This window comes from Crocodylus siamensis, chromosome 4 (assembly GCF_052110815.1).
Source record: "Crocodylus siamensis isolate JL-2025a chromosome 4, ASM5211081v1, whole genome shotgun sequence".
In the NCBI taxonomy this organism is placed as follows: Eukaryota; Metazoa; Chordata; order Crocodylia; family Crocodylidae; genus Crocodylus; species Crocodylus siamensis.
The window spans coordinates 170,436,727-170,450,969 of NC_143398.1; the positions used below are offsets into that span (position 1 = coordinate 170,436,727).

At 41.8% G+C, this 14,243-nt stretch overlaps 1 protein-coding gene across 1 annotated transcript in view; it reads left to right on the plus strand.

Annotated features, from left to right (window-relative positions):
• The first annotated feature begins 9,223 nt into the window (after window positions 1-9,223).
• The window catches only part of CPS1 (carbamoyl-phosphate synthase 1), a 129,766-nt gene continuing 124,746 nt past the window's right edge, over window positions 9,224-14,243 (plus strand). Inside the window, exon 1 of the mRNA XM_090041226.1 lies at window positions 9,224-9,318. Coding sequence (XP_089897352.1) covers window positions 9,248-9,318 — 71 coding nt within the window. The 5' untranslated portion in view covers window positions 9,224-9,247. The remainder of the gene's footprint in view (window positions 9,319-14,243) is intronic.

Consider the following 14,243-nt stretch of genomic DNA (forward strand, 5'->3'; position numbering starts at 1 on the left):
AAGTAGGGATGTAAAGAGTAGTACAAGTAACAAATAGAAGTCTTGTAACAATATAGCCAGCTTGGTAAGTAGAGGATTTGGGAAAGCTATAAAAACCACCAGTAGAAAGCTAAAAATATAATTAGAAGAGCAAAAATAAAAAATTGAACGCTGACTTTAGAGACTATTTCAGACAACTATAAAAGGGCTCTTCAAATATATTTGAGGCAGACAGCAAGTAAAAGAGAAAATTGGACTGAGGAGACAACAGGTTAGTTAAGAAGTTACAATATTTCTCTCTTTTCAGATAAAAATAAGTTGGTGAGCTCTTAGTTTCAGAGTAGGTAGGATGAGAATTAGTGGGAGAAAATGATGGAAAGACAGAATGTTCTATACAGTGGACTGGGACCTGGACAATGTGGGTTCAATTCCCCGAGTATTGTATGGCATTGGACAGGACTTATCTTCCTGTCTCAGTTTCCATTTCTGTCAAATCAGAATGATAATACTCCTTTCTTCTATCCTATTTGTGTTTCATCCATTTAGATTGTAAGCTGTAAAAAGCAGGATCTCTTTCTATCTGCATATATGAAATCTAGCAAAGCCCCTAGTAACTGTTACATATGTGTTATATGTGAGTATTACATGGCAAATAGTAATGGCCACACATTAAGATCATTGCAGGATATTTCCAAGCCATGAAGCAGTTGCTGTTTCAACTGAGCAATTTTTTGACTGATTCAACATTTTTATCTAGGGATAAACTGGTTTAACATCTGGCATGTTAGAATTTATGACATGATATTCTCATATAACACGATAAACATAACATCTGCCAGGGGCCTAAGAAAATCACTTGGGATTTCTTTATGCTGCTGTAATATAGAAGCGTAGAAAAGGTCATCTAGTTCAACCCCCTGCTCAAAGCAGGACCATCCCCAACTAGATCATTCTGGCCAGGGCTTTATCAAGCCACACCTTAAAAACCTTCAAGGATGGAGATTCTACCACCTCTCTGGGTAACCTGTTCCAGTGTTTTACCATGTTCCTAGTGAGGAGTTTTTCTTAATATCCAACTTAAACCTTCCTTGCTGCAACTTGAGACTATTGCTCCTTGTTCTATCATCTGTCAGTACTGAGAACAGTTTAACTCCATCCTCTTTGGAACTACCCTTCAGGTAGTTAAAGGCTGCTATCAAATCCCCCCTCAGTCTTCTCTTCTGAAGACTAAATAAACTCCATTCTCTCAGCCTCTCCTCATAAGTCATGTACCCTACCTCCCCCATCCCCTCCAAGCCATTTTTGTTGCTCTCTGCTGGACTCTCTCCATTTTATCCACATCCTTTCTATAACAGGGTGTGTGCCTCTCTAGACTAGAGTAACCACTCCCGAGTGGCTCAGGGGCAGGTGTTCCTGACTTGGTGTGGATCTTTCTTGGATACCCATGTTGGCTGTGTGTCAACTCCCAAAGGAAGCCTGTGATATGTGCCCGTCATGTCTCGATCTCTTGTTCAAGTGTGGATGGTTCCCCTCTGGCTAGGACTTGCTTGGAGGTGTCTCCTGCAATCATCCTTGGGGCTCCACCTCCCCTACACCCTTTCCATGTGCTAACCTGATGGACTTGGCCATATGACAGATGGTTCCGATCTGGACTTTAATGTATTTTTATGGATGCAGCTTCCAGTTGCACACTGTTTGCAGGACAAGGGTCCTTACAGCAGAGTTTGGCCTATAGAGTCCTTAGAGCACCCAGGAGGTCACTCTCCCTCCTCATGGCTGTGTTCCTTTTGGCCAGTATCCAAATCAGTGGGCCTTCTGAGTCTCTGCCTGGAGCTCTGGAGGGCCTCTGGTCCCTCAGCCCTGGGAACAATATATATTGGCACAATCTCTGGCCCCAGGGGCTATGTAAAATTATAATGAAACCAAAAAAAGCAAGGAATTGGAGAGGCAATGATCTCTCCTCCCTACTTGTATGTCTCTGCATGTGAATCAAAGGTTAGTGCTTCCCAGGTCCTTGGCATCCTTCCCAGGTCCAATGACAGGTGCCAATCAATTGGGAGGCAAACTCCTCTTCATGGCTCCATCCTAGGTCCCTGACTGGAGGCAGTGCCGGGCGTACTGGCTGGGAGCACGCAGCTGTCTCCAAGCTGTTGCCCCCTGGCTCCTTCCTGGCAGGTGGCTTTTAAAGATGCCTGCCAGCACTGCCGGATGATGTCACTGTCACGCACCGGACCCAGCCGCACAGCTGAACAGCCGATGAAGTGTGCAACTTGCTCCTTCTGGAGCTGCTGGCTCTTCACTGCCATGCCTGCACTGGATAAGTATTTCCCCATCATGGGGCTTTCGGGGCTGTTCCCTTGGGGCCATGGGGTTCTCTCACTGGTATTCTGCCCCCAGGAAAGGGATCTCTACTCCTTTACTTCTGTTGCTTCATGACAGGGGGCCCAAAACTGAATATAGTACTACAGTTGTGGCCTCATCAGTGCTGAATAGAAGGGAATAATCACTTCCCTTGATCTACTGGCAATGTTCCTACTAATGCAGCCCAGTATGCTGTTAGCCTTCTTGGCAACAAGGGCACACTGCTGATTCATATCCATCTTATTGTCTGCTGTAACCCCTAGGTTGTTTTCTACAGAGATGCCCAGGCAGTCAGCCACCAGCCTGTGCATGGGATTCTTCCATCCTCAGTGCAGGACTTTGCACTTGTCCTTGTTGAACCTCATGAGATTTCTTTTGGCCCAATCCTCCAATGTGTCTAGGTTACTCTGAATAGTACCCCTCCCCTTTAGTGTATATACTACTCCCCCCAGCTTGGTGTCATCCACAAACTTGCTGAGGGTGCAATCCATCCCATCTTCCAGATCATTAATGAAGATATTGAACAAAGTCGGCCCCAGGACCAATCCCCGAGGCACTCCACTTGATAATGGAGTTAGCTAGACATTGAGCCATTGATTACTACCCATTGAGCCCAACAATCCCGCCAGCTTTCTTTCCACCTTTCAGTCCATTCATCCAACCCATACTTTCTCAATGTGCCTGCAAGATTGCTGTGGGAGACTATATCAAAAGACTTGCTAAAGTGAAGGTATATTATGTCTACTGCTTTTCCTGCATCCACAGAGCCAGTTATTTCATCATTGAAGGCAATCAGATTGGTCAGCATGACTTGCCCTTGATGAATCCATGCTGACTGTTCCTAATCACCTTCTTCTCCTCTAAGTGCTTAGAAATGGATTCTTTGAGGACCTGCTCCATGATTTTTCTGGGGACTGAGGTGAAGTTGTAGTTCCCTGGATTCACCTTCATTTCTTTCTTAAAGACAGGCACTATATTTACCCTTTTCCAGTTGTTTGGGACCTCCCCTGATTGCCACGAGTTTTCGAAGGTAATGGCCGGTGGTTCTGCAATCACATAAGCCAACTCCCTCAGCATCCTTGGATGCATTGCATCCAGCACCATAGACTTGTACATATATTCTAAATCGTCCATAACACGTTCTTTCTCTACTGAAGGCTTCTCACCTTCTCCACCAAAATGTGCTGCATGGTGCAGTAGTCTGGGAGCTGATCTTGCCTGTGAAGACCGAGGTAAAAAAGGCATTGAGTATTTCAGCCTTTTCCTCATCATCTGTTACTAGGTTCCCTCCCACATTCGGTAAGGGACCTACACTTTCCCTGACCTTCCTCTTGTTGCTAACAGACTTCTAGAAACCATTCTGGTTACCCTTCATGTTCCTTGCTATCTGCAACTCCAATTGTTCTTTGGCTTTCCTGATTTCATTCCCGTATCCCTAAGCAATATTTTTATATTCCTCCCAAGTTGTTTGTACAAGCTTCCACTTCTTGTAAGCTTTCTTTTTGTGTTTAAACTCACTGAAGAGTTCTCTGCTAAGCCAAGCTGGTTGCTTGCTTAACATAGCAAATAACAATAAAAATATATATTGTGAATAGAATATTCGTTGTTGAATTTACTACAAGGGATGAAGGTACAGCTTTGTATCAACCATACAGTTCAGATCTAGACTCAAGTACAAATCCAACAGTCTCTAAAGCTCTAGGGCTGCATCCAGACGAGCGTGGATATGTAGTATGTGGTGCCTCAGATCCGTCTGCAGCACCACACACCAGGCATAAAAAAGTGGGGTGGTGCATGTGATGGGAGCATGTGCTGCCCAAAATCAGAGCCTGGCTTGCTGGAGCTATGCTCCAGCTGCTGGTCAGTCTCCCAGCTGCAGGAGTGCCATGGCTGCAGCAACCTGAGGCCCCCAGGGCCCTAGGTAAGGCTTCTAGGCCCATCACAGTTGCTGGCTTCAGATTCCCCTACTCCACCCTGGGTAACCTGCCATGTGTCAGAGGGTGCGTGGCACTGGCATTTCCCCGGGACAAGTAGGATCAGCACAGGGCATGCCACTTCTTTTTGTCCCAAGGGAAACAAATGTCTGTGCTTGTGTGGATGTGCCCAGGTGGCTTGGGGTTCAGCATGGTAAGGAATCTGACCTGAACTGCAAAATTCCTATCCAGCTCTGAATGTGGAACTGAATTTCTTCATGCTTTTATTAAGAGCTTGCATCAAGTTTTCTGGTTTATTTCTTCTTTGGTTCGGACAAAATAGGAACTAGCCAAAGTCATCATCTAAATACTGTCTGAAGGGATCTCTTTTGAGATTTCAAAGAAGTTGGGTTAATTTTTTTTAAAGCAAAAAAAAAAAAAATCGTTTCATTTTCAGCCAGGAGACAGAGATACCAAAAATATCAGTGGTGGCTGAAATTACAGGTGCTGAAAATTGCAATCCGTGGGTGCAGCTTCCAAACCAAAATAACTTGCTGTAAGGGAGATTTTTGCCTGGTTTGAATGGAAAAGGAGTCTCCGTGTTTGCTGTAGATCTAGCTGATCTTGAAAGAGAAAGTACCTCATAATTACAGAGTGTGATATCTGCTGTTGAGGAAGTCTGAGTGCTACTATGCTAATAATGGAAGTGCATAGTTGTCTGGCTGGGTGGAGCAGTCTTTAAGAAACCAAACCTACAGCCTGGATTGGAGGCAAGAAGACTGTCATGATATATAGAGTCCTAGCATGGCTTATACATCTATATGTACCTGCATACCTACCAAAAAAGTGCACCTTACACAGCTGGAAAAAACACCATTTGAGCTCATAAAGTTTAGTAGGCTTCTTCCCCTAGTTGCTAAATAATACACTGCATTTTAGTTTAGTAGCATTACAAAAAAGAACTGAAGCAGGTGGGTGTTGGGCTGTAGCAAAAGTATATGTGGGAGAAGAAATCTGGTGGTCAGTAACTGGGTATTCTGTGCAGCAAGCCTGAACAGCAGAGCAGAATTTACAGGTTTATTTTGCCAAGTGCTTTGAAGCAGAAAAGAAGCCATTATGAAAGAAGATCTAAGAAAGCAAAAGGGTTTATAGCAGGTATACTTAAAAGTTAATTTGGGTGTTAAAGATATATATCTAAAAAAAATTGCTAAGCTATAAATGGGTAGTGCTTTTAGAATCTAGAATGTGGTTAGAATAAGGACATACTTTTTAAGTGGCAGCACTTCAATGCAGATGGAGCCATTTGAAGCAGAGACTTCATTTGCATTTGTTCGTATAGTGCCTAGCAAAACAGCTAACCTAAATGGCAACCTCTAGGTGCTATGATAACAGGTAAACTATAACACTTACTATATTTCAGCTGTTTCCATCATGCAGTACCTCAAAGTGCTTTATAAACTCTAGACTGACAAAGCTGTTAAACCGCAGACCCTTTGGGGGGATAGTTAGGAGCTGAACAGCAGAGAGTACACTTACAGCTGTAAATACCAGTAAATATTATAAAGTAAAACTTCCTACCCTTCTAAAAAAGGACATAGCACGTAATGTTCATATACCCTGATTGTACCGATGAGCCTTTATAATGGCCTATAAATCAAATTAAACATACATGTATGCACATATGTAGAGGAGCAGCTTTGAGATGTGGAGACACTCACACTGAATGTATAAGTATCCACAATAGCTTCAAGGATGGTTAGTAATTCAACCATATTATTCATTAATAATAATATATCATGGAGAGGGAAGTGTCTGGTCATCTGGCTCAAGCTGAAGCCACACACATAGGTAGGGTATGACTCACCCATGCTGCTGAGGGACCATAATACAAAGCATGCTGGACTCCAGGCTCTGAGGAGGGATTTATGGTTTACTATTTAGAGCTGGTGCACAGGGCTGTGGCCCAGTTTGAGATGCATTTTAACAGCCCAGGTCACTCTGCCTGCAGAGAGCTAGTTAGATGAATTACCCCATGAAAAAACTTCTTGTGAGGTCAGATTTTTAAAATGGGTTGCTAAAGTTGGGCTCCAAAACTAATAATTAGTGTTGGACTTGCACTAGAACATATGTGACTTAAGAAAACAGGTCCCACTGACAGTCTGACCCCTTCAGCACCCAAAGAGGTGCCCTGATTTTCACAGGTTTAGAGTAGGCAGAAGCTCCTAATTAAAATGTCTTTTGCTTTCAGCCACAGCCTATGACCTTTGTAGGGCACAAACTTTTACTTTTCTACAGGAAGCAGTTTTTTGTCTATGATGTGATAGGAAGGATAGTTGTTTGGATAACAATCATTGCTCTGTCAGAAGCACTTTAGCTTGAAGAGCTAAAGAGGGGCACTGTGGGTGCGTCTATATGAGATGCTTAATGTGCAGAAGACTAATTCTGCTGTGGATTAGCATGGCGGGCAAGACCCATACTAATTCACAGTAGATTTAGTCTAATGTTCATTAATGTCACTAAAAAAGTGTTGATCTATGCTAATACACAGTAGCATCAATTACAGCACATTAAGTTAGTACCTATCATTACAGGTACTAAACTTAATGTGCTGTAATTACGGTGCATTAATGAATGCGTAGCTGCACCCTGTGATATGTAGGTACTGACTGGGCTGTATTTCACTAAGGGATATACAATACTGGAATTTTCAAAGGGGACATTGAATTTGATTTCCATGGAATTTTACTTGGAGTTGGATGGCTTTGAGAATCCCTACCCAAGGCTTTTCCACATCAAAAAGAACCTCATTAATTCTCACAACTGAGTGCAAGGCTCCTTGAGAATTACTGCATTTTACATATTAGCAAGTGAATGGAAGAGGAAGGAAAATGAATGGATAATGCAGTTTCAAATGTGTGTAATTCAGTTGCTTGACAAGTGTGGTTTAGTTTTGTAATACTTCGTAGTACAATAGTAATTGATCTGCACTGTATTTATAACCGCAATGAAGTCTTGGATGAATGTTTGCTGAGATGGTTACAAAAAGTTCAATACTGAAAATAAAATTTCTCCTATCTGTGATTGTTCATCTAATTTATCACAAATGGAAAATAGTTTCTCTGTTCCACTCTACACCAAATTGATCTTGTTTGTTTTTAAAAGCACAATACAAAGAATCACTTTGCTAGATGCTCAGAGCACTACTTCCAACAGGGCAAGCTTATTGGAGCTTCTCAGCAATTTCCTTATTGGTGTACATGCAACTAGCACCGCTTTGGAACCAGGATGAGGACCCTGTTTGAATTCTGACTGGAATAATTTGTCAGGACTTTACAGAAGAAATTCACTTGCCAGATTGGGATCTCTGAATTGTTGTCAGCTCTTGTGGAGGAATCTTGCCTTGGAGTTGTTTGCATTTCTATTCCCAGATCGCCACTGACTCATCCGACCTTGGGAAACTCATATAATCTCTCCTGTTTTAGTTTCCCCAGCTGTAAAACAGAGGTGATAATTTCATAAGGAATGAAAAATATAGCTTCTACCAGTCATTACTGACCAGTTTTAGTAGTGTCACATAGTACTGATAGAAAATGCTGAGTTGGTAGTAGGGTTTGCTATCCTTGCCTACTGCACAGAGGTGTTGAAGCTTAATTTATGTTCTTGTAGTGCTTTCAAGTGACCCATGATTCATTAATCATTATATATTACAATTACAAGTAGTGCTTGTCATGAGAGGATTTCAAATCATGGTAAGTTTAAGACCACCAGTCAACAGCTACAACACAGTCTTGGTGTAATTCCTATCTATGAAGACCCTGTTTGAATGACTCACATTGCCTGGTGATGGAATACAAATGAAGTGCTGTGGTGTTAGAAAAGCCTCCAGTTCAAAACACTCTGATACGTTATGTCCACCCCAGTCTTCCTGATGTAAGGAAGAACCTCCAACTGGCATAATCAAAGATGGCCAATAGCAATACCAGCAAACTCCATTCTCTTTAGTACACACACGGTTAGCTTACACCATTGAAACTGCACGTTCTCTGGACAGATGATTTATCAATGGGAAGTATTTTTTTCAACCAGATAAAATTGATTTGAGAGTGATCAGCAAGTAGCAAAACCTCTGCACTCAGGAAAGACGGTCACTGCAACGTGACTGTCAAGATTACAGTTTATACCTCAGGTGTGCTTAGGGTAGGAAGAGACTTCCCCTATGGAATAAGCTGCCCATAATGACCTATTATAGGGACTTATTGTGCCTATGACACATCTGGTCCCAGCTTCATTTGGAAAGGGAAGATGCTGAATTGGATGGATATTGGGTCTGATCCAGGCTGTGATTCTTCTGTTGTAGTCCTCTTGGAACTGCACCCTAGTCCAGAAAAGTGCTTGAGTATATGCTTACATTTAAGCAGATTAGATACCCAAGTAAAATCACAATTTAAGCATGTGCCTAAATGCCTTTTTGGATAAGGGCCAGTGTATTTAGCATCCAGCTATGAACAAACATGCAGCAAGGAGGCTATCCTTTCCCTAAAGAGATCATCATCTTGGATAATTACAAGATACAGTAGGTAGAGGAAACAAACAGTTGAGGTGAGAAGAAGCAGGCTGTTCCAAAAGTAATATCAGCACAGTTTCATCTACCCTAGCTCTGTGTACAGTTCACCTGGAAGGCAGGGTAGATATGCACCTTATAGACTAACTAACTAAAAATATATATGGCATATAAGCTTTCATGAACAGATGACTTGGTTCTCACAGCATCATTGCAGAAGGGAGTATTAAAGAGACAATAGAAGAAGGATAACACTGTAGACAATTCCTTGGAGAGGAGGGAATTTGTGCAATGCATAGGATAAAGCATGAGAACCAGATACCCTGAATGTTTCCTCTATAAGAATCCTTTAAAAGTATATATCTGAGTCTCATCATGCAATTTGTTTCTCTAGGCGCCGGCAGCAAACCTGGTGCTGGAAGATGGAACAAAGATGAGGGGTTATTCCTTTGGCTATCCATCCTCCACAGTAGGGGAAGTTGTATTCAACACAGGCCTTTCTGGGTAAGGTGAACATAAATGTGACATAAGCAGAGAAACCAGTCTAATAGCACAGCAGTAAATTGTGGGGAAAAATCTGCTTTTTCATAGCTAGCAGGGCATTTTGTTGGTGTTGTCTTTGCGTTATCATTGTGCCTAGCCTTGAACCACTGACCTTAACAGAAATGATGGTCAGTCCTATTACAAATATGCCTGATACACTAAGGTCATTTGTGGGGAGCTTTAAGCTTCAGTGGGAGGTGGGAGTTGAGATGGTCTGAGATAACTCACAAGAACTTTAGCCAAGATGTCAATGCAGTCTTTAAACAACTGCTTCATATGCTGCAGTCTGCTGTCCCTGGGTGGAATACATATTGCAAGATTTTTTTTAAATAGTTCTGTTGGTGAGAGTGCTAAATTACAGCACTGGAAATCTGTTTTGCAAAGTTTTGCATCACAAGGCAATTACTTAAGCTTTTCGACAGCACTAATTACTAGCCGTGTTAATATACCTGCCAACAAACAACTGTTTAATATAGATCAGAATGATGGAGGGCACCAGAGTTCTCTTCTCTGTGATAGATTATGGGTAATAAATCTTGTCACATCACAAAAGTCAGACAGCACCTGATGGATTAATTTCCCTTCAACACTGCAGCTCAATGACAGAAGCCATATTTATTCATTTACCAATAAATAGAGAGGATACCTTCATAAAGAAGTGCTTATTTTTTTTCTGAGTACCAGTAGGGCTGGAGGGAAGAAGTAAAGTATACATTTAAAAAGCCTGTTGTATTCTTAAGTCTAGGGGGCATAACCCTGATTAATACTGAGAAGAGATTATTTTAGGAGAATTAGATTATGAAATGTTCTTGCAGAGCATAGATGTGACAGAACTTAATCAGGCACAACTGAACTTGGAATTCAAGGGCTACTTTATGCAGAATGAGACCTTGTGGTTTTCTAGCTCTTTAAAGCCTTAAGTGTCCAAAGCAATCCGTGCAGCTGTGGTTTGTTTTCCAAGTGGTATAACACAAGCGTCTGTATTAATAGGTACATACCTTTTCAGGATTAGAGCTATTCATTAGGATAGGAAACAAGGTAGTAGCATAGGCATGACTGTGCCAGTGAGGTGGGGCAGAATGAACGTGGAAGTGGTTACACCAAGAATTTTGTAAAGCAAGCCTCTATTCTATACATTGTCAGCTGGATGTTTCTAGGGTCATGGGTCAGTTCAGACTGAGCTAAATATTCATGAAATTAAAACGTGCTTATGTGTTTTTTTTCTCCCTATAAGTGCCTGAATTCTTGCTCAACAACACAGAGCAAAGATGCAAAACTGTTTTTATGGGTATTGAGTTTTCAATGTAATTTGCAACTTCCCTTTTTCGGCAACATTTTTTAGTAAAAATTTGAATCTCAGAATAGAAAAGGGTACATTGTTCACAGATATTTCATGAAAAATTCATTTAGTATTACTGCCAGCTGGTTGGGGATAAATGATGATCAGCTAAAGAAAACAGGAAGAACAATAAAAGTTATTATGTTCCTGTGTTTTGACCAGCTAAATTAATTACTTTTCTTTCCATGGGGCTGTTCCTTCCCCATTCTTTCCCTCTGTACTATTCATTCTAGCAAATGTCATGATTGGCAGGAATTTATAGAGGCAGGGCTTCTGGGCAAGCAGAGAGACCTGAACCCTTCACTGCTTTCACGTCCATCTGTACTTCCAAGATCCAGGAGACAGGGCACTTGTGTGAAGTGCATTTTCTCAGTGGAGAGCTGCACCTGAATACCACAGCCAAAATGAATGGCTTTTTGGCCTTGTTTGATGCTTGAAAAACCTCACAAAGGTGAATCATGTTAATTTTGTAATTAACGAAGAATTTTTGGAAGCATACACACTCAGATAGGAGGAAGAGATATATTTTCAATGGGTGTATAGCACTGGGAGCCAACCTTTATGGTAGACGTGCCACAAATTAGCCCCATATCCTCCCTAAGTGCCAGTCCAATCCCCTTCCTGTATCCATTCTTCCACTCTGTTTTTTGTTCCCTGTTCAGTGACCATTGCCCAATCTCCTGCTCTTCTTTCTGCTTCCAGCCCTGTGCTTCCTGCCTGATTTCCTGCTCTGCCTTCTGCTTTCTGCCCTATCTGCTGCTGTGCTGCCTGTTCCCTACCTGCTCTGTCATGTGACACAAGTAGGGGCTGCCTGTGCTACTTGTGGTGCTCATGCCTCAGGTGGACCCCCACTGTGCTACAGCCAAACACAAACATTTGAAAATCTCCCTATATTTAACCATAGCAGAAAATATGAGTTCAAACAGCAGGACAAAAATACCTTTGAAATATTCCATGGGCATTGTTTATTCAACATGTCATTTCTCAGAACTAGCTCGAACACTCTGTTGCCTGTATCAGCCTGCAACCTTTCTCGATTTTGCAAAGAGTTTTCCAGTGTATGAGAATTCATCTCTTGGCAATAGTGCTGGCGTTCCATAAAAAAAATTGTCTCTTGTGGCTTGCTGATATCTGGTAAACAGTGTGAGTTTCTAATTATCTACCATTTAAAAATGATACTAATAAATTATATAGACAAATTATATGGGGCAAATTCATCCTGAAGCATTCCAGTGCACTTAGCAAAATGTACACAGAGATGGGATGGCTTTATTCATTGCTGAAATACAGTCACTTCTTGGTTGACAGGCAAGGGTTGTGTTTAACAGCTTGCAGGAACTGTTTATGACAGTATAGAGCAGTAGGTGAAGAATCACTTATTGAACTGATGCTACAGAGAGAATGTAGGTACTCTAGGGAAACTACAATTATTTGATTTGGAATTTAGTTTGGAAAGTACGACTAAAAATGATCCAGTGCTCACGTTATCATTAATGCAGAATCTTGGGTCTGAATGCCAGGTCATCAAAACATTCAATTATGGGTTTCAAGCTTCTCCTGCTGAGGAAAGCATTCAAGAACATTCTTACATTTAGATAAATACTACTGAAGTTAATGGGACTGGAGTATTCATTCACCTGAAGTTAAGCATATGCTTATATGCTTTGTGATTAGGATGCCTTGCTGACTCAGGATCCAGGTCCTGACAGTATCTCTCAGAAGTAAGTAAATAGAATTCCATGCAATTTAAGCCTCTGAGACTTTCCAGTAAGCCTTAAAAACCAAGGTTACCTGCTCTGCATGGACAAAAAGAGTATGGATTTACTTTGTTCATTGACAAGGTGTTTCCACATCCAAACAACTAAAGCACACTTTGTTTGCTTATTCCAGAAGTGACTGCATTTCAGTTGTGTTGAACCTAGGCTATTTATGAAAGGCCTTTGTATCCTTTCAGATGGAAAGTGCTACATACAATAAATATAAATGAAAACATGTATAATATTGGCCATTATTATAGTTCCCACATGAGAGCAGCTCAAGAAAGGTTAATGGATGGCTAACTAGCTTGCCTAAATTGTTGACAGCAGTTCCCTGCTCCAGGACCACTGAGGGGACACTACAGGAAAGCAGCAAGATATATGACTAGATGGTGACCCATATCAATCACTCTTTGCTCTCTGGATGGGGAAAACTTATCAGGTTGGCCTGCAACGAAGCCAGCTGACTTTCACAGAGTCTGAAAAAGGAGTCTGCTTCCATTGTGAGAAGGAAGGGCATATCTGGAGAGACATCCCTGCTATAGAATGCAGTTTTGGTCCCTTCTCAGCTGAAGTGGTCTAATTCCACTCATCCAGCAGGACTAAACTCGATGACAATACCAAATGAAACCCATCCAGGCCCTAGGGTCAGCAAACATTGTGGGGTGTGGTTCTGTTGGCAAGAGACCTATCAGTTAGTTATCTGATCTATCTGTAGACATATATAGCCCATTTGATTGCTGAGGTGCAAACAGTCTTTGTTTAGGCAGATGGGATTGGCCTGGCTTTTGCTACTCATTAGAAACACCAATCGCCAAAGCAGAAGGAGGCACTCTGACTTCAAAAAGAGACTTTTGAGTAGTTTTCCCACTTGGGAATGAAGATTTACTTCTACTGGAAACAAACTACCAGATGGCAAGAGAAGGTCATGAGGTGCGAAAGAAGGAACTGTCAGAAGAGGATCACTAAGCACTTTCTAGGCTAGCGCCAGGTATTGCTTGAAGAATGAAGACTCCAGCTAACCATCTATTGATGTCCTCACTGTAACATCCACAGATAGGCAAAGCCTCACACATGCCAAAAAGCTATTCAGTTACTCCAACCTGGGGCTGAAGGTAGTAAAACAACAAAGATAGGAGTAGAACGAATGAGTAAATGAGGAAGGAAGAGCCCTCATGAGGTGGAGATGTGATCCAACCAACTCTAGCAAGATGGTTGCCACATTTGAAGCTTAAATGAGTTCTTCTGTGCCAAGTGACAGAATGTAAGTTACAGGCGAGTTTTCATGTTCAACTTTTATGGTGCCCTGTGTTTGACAAAAAGATCTAACCTAGTCCATGAGACATCATCAGTGGGATATATAGGAAAAGAGGAGACACTCTTTCTTTCCTCTGGTTTTTGGGCTGGGAGCCATAAAGATGTCCAAGACTTATATGCATCTTGTCTGAACAGCTAAATAGTTGCCACAGACAGGTACCTCTGGATCCTTTGGCAGTCTCTCCTCCCCTGCCCCTTCCATATCATTGAAACACCCTTTGAATTGGTTAGGATAGATCTATTGGGGCTCTAGGAAAGGAGCTTCTTGCCTTTGAAGGTGAAGCCAATGGATTATGAAGCCTATTTGCTGCTACATAAAGGAGGAGACAAACTGAGTATATAAACTTGCTGAAATGCTCGACTCTTGGGATGATTTGGGGTATGTTAACACCACAGTGATTGCAGTGCAGCATAGAGACACTTAAATTAGCATTAAACTAGGCAGTTTGGGTATCAGTAGCAGTCAGTGCATG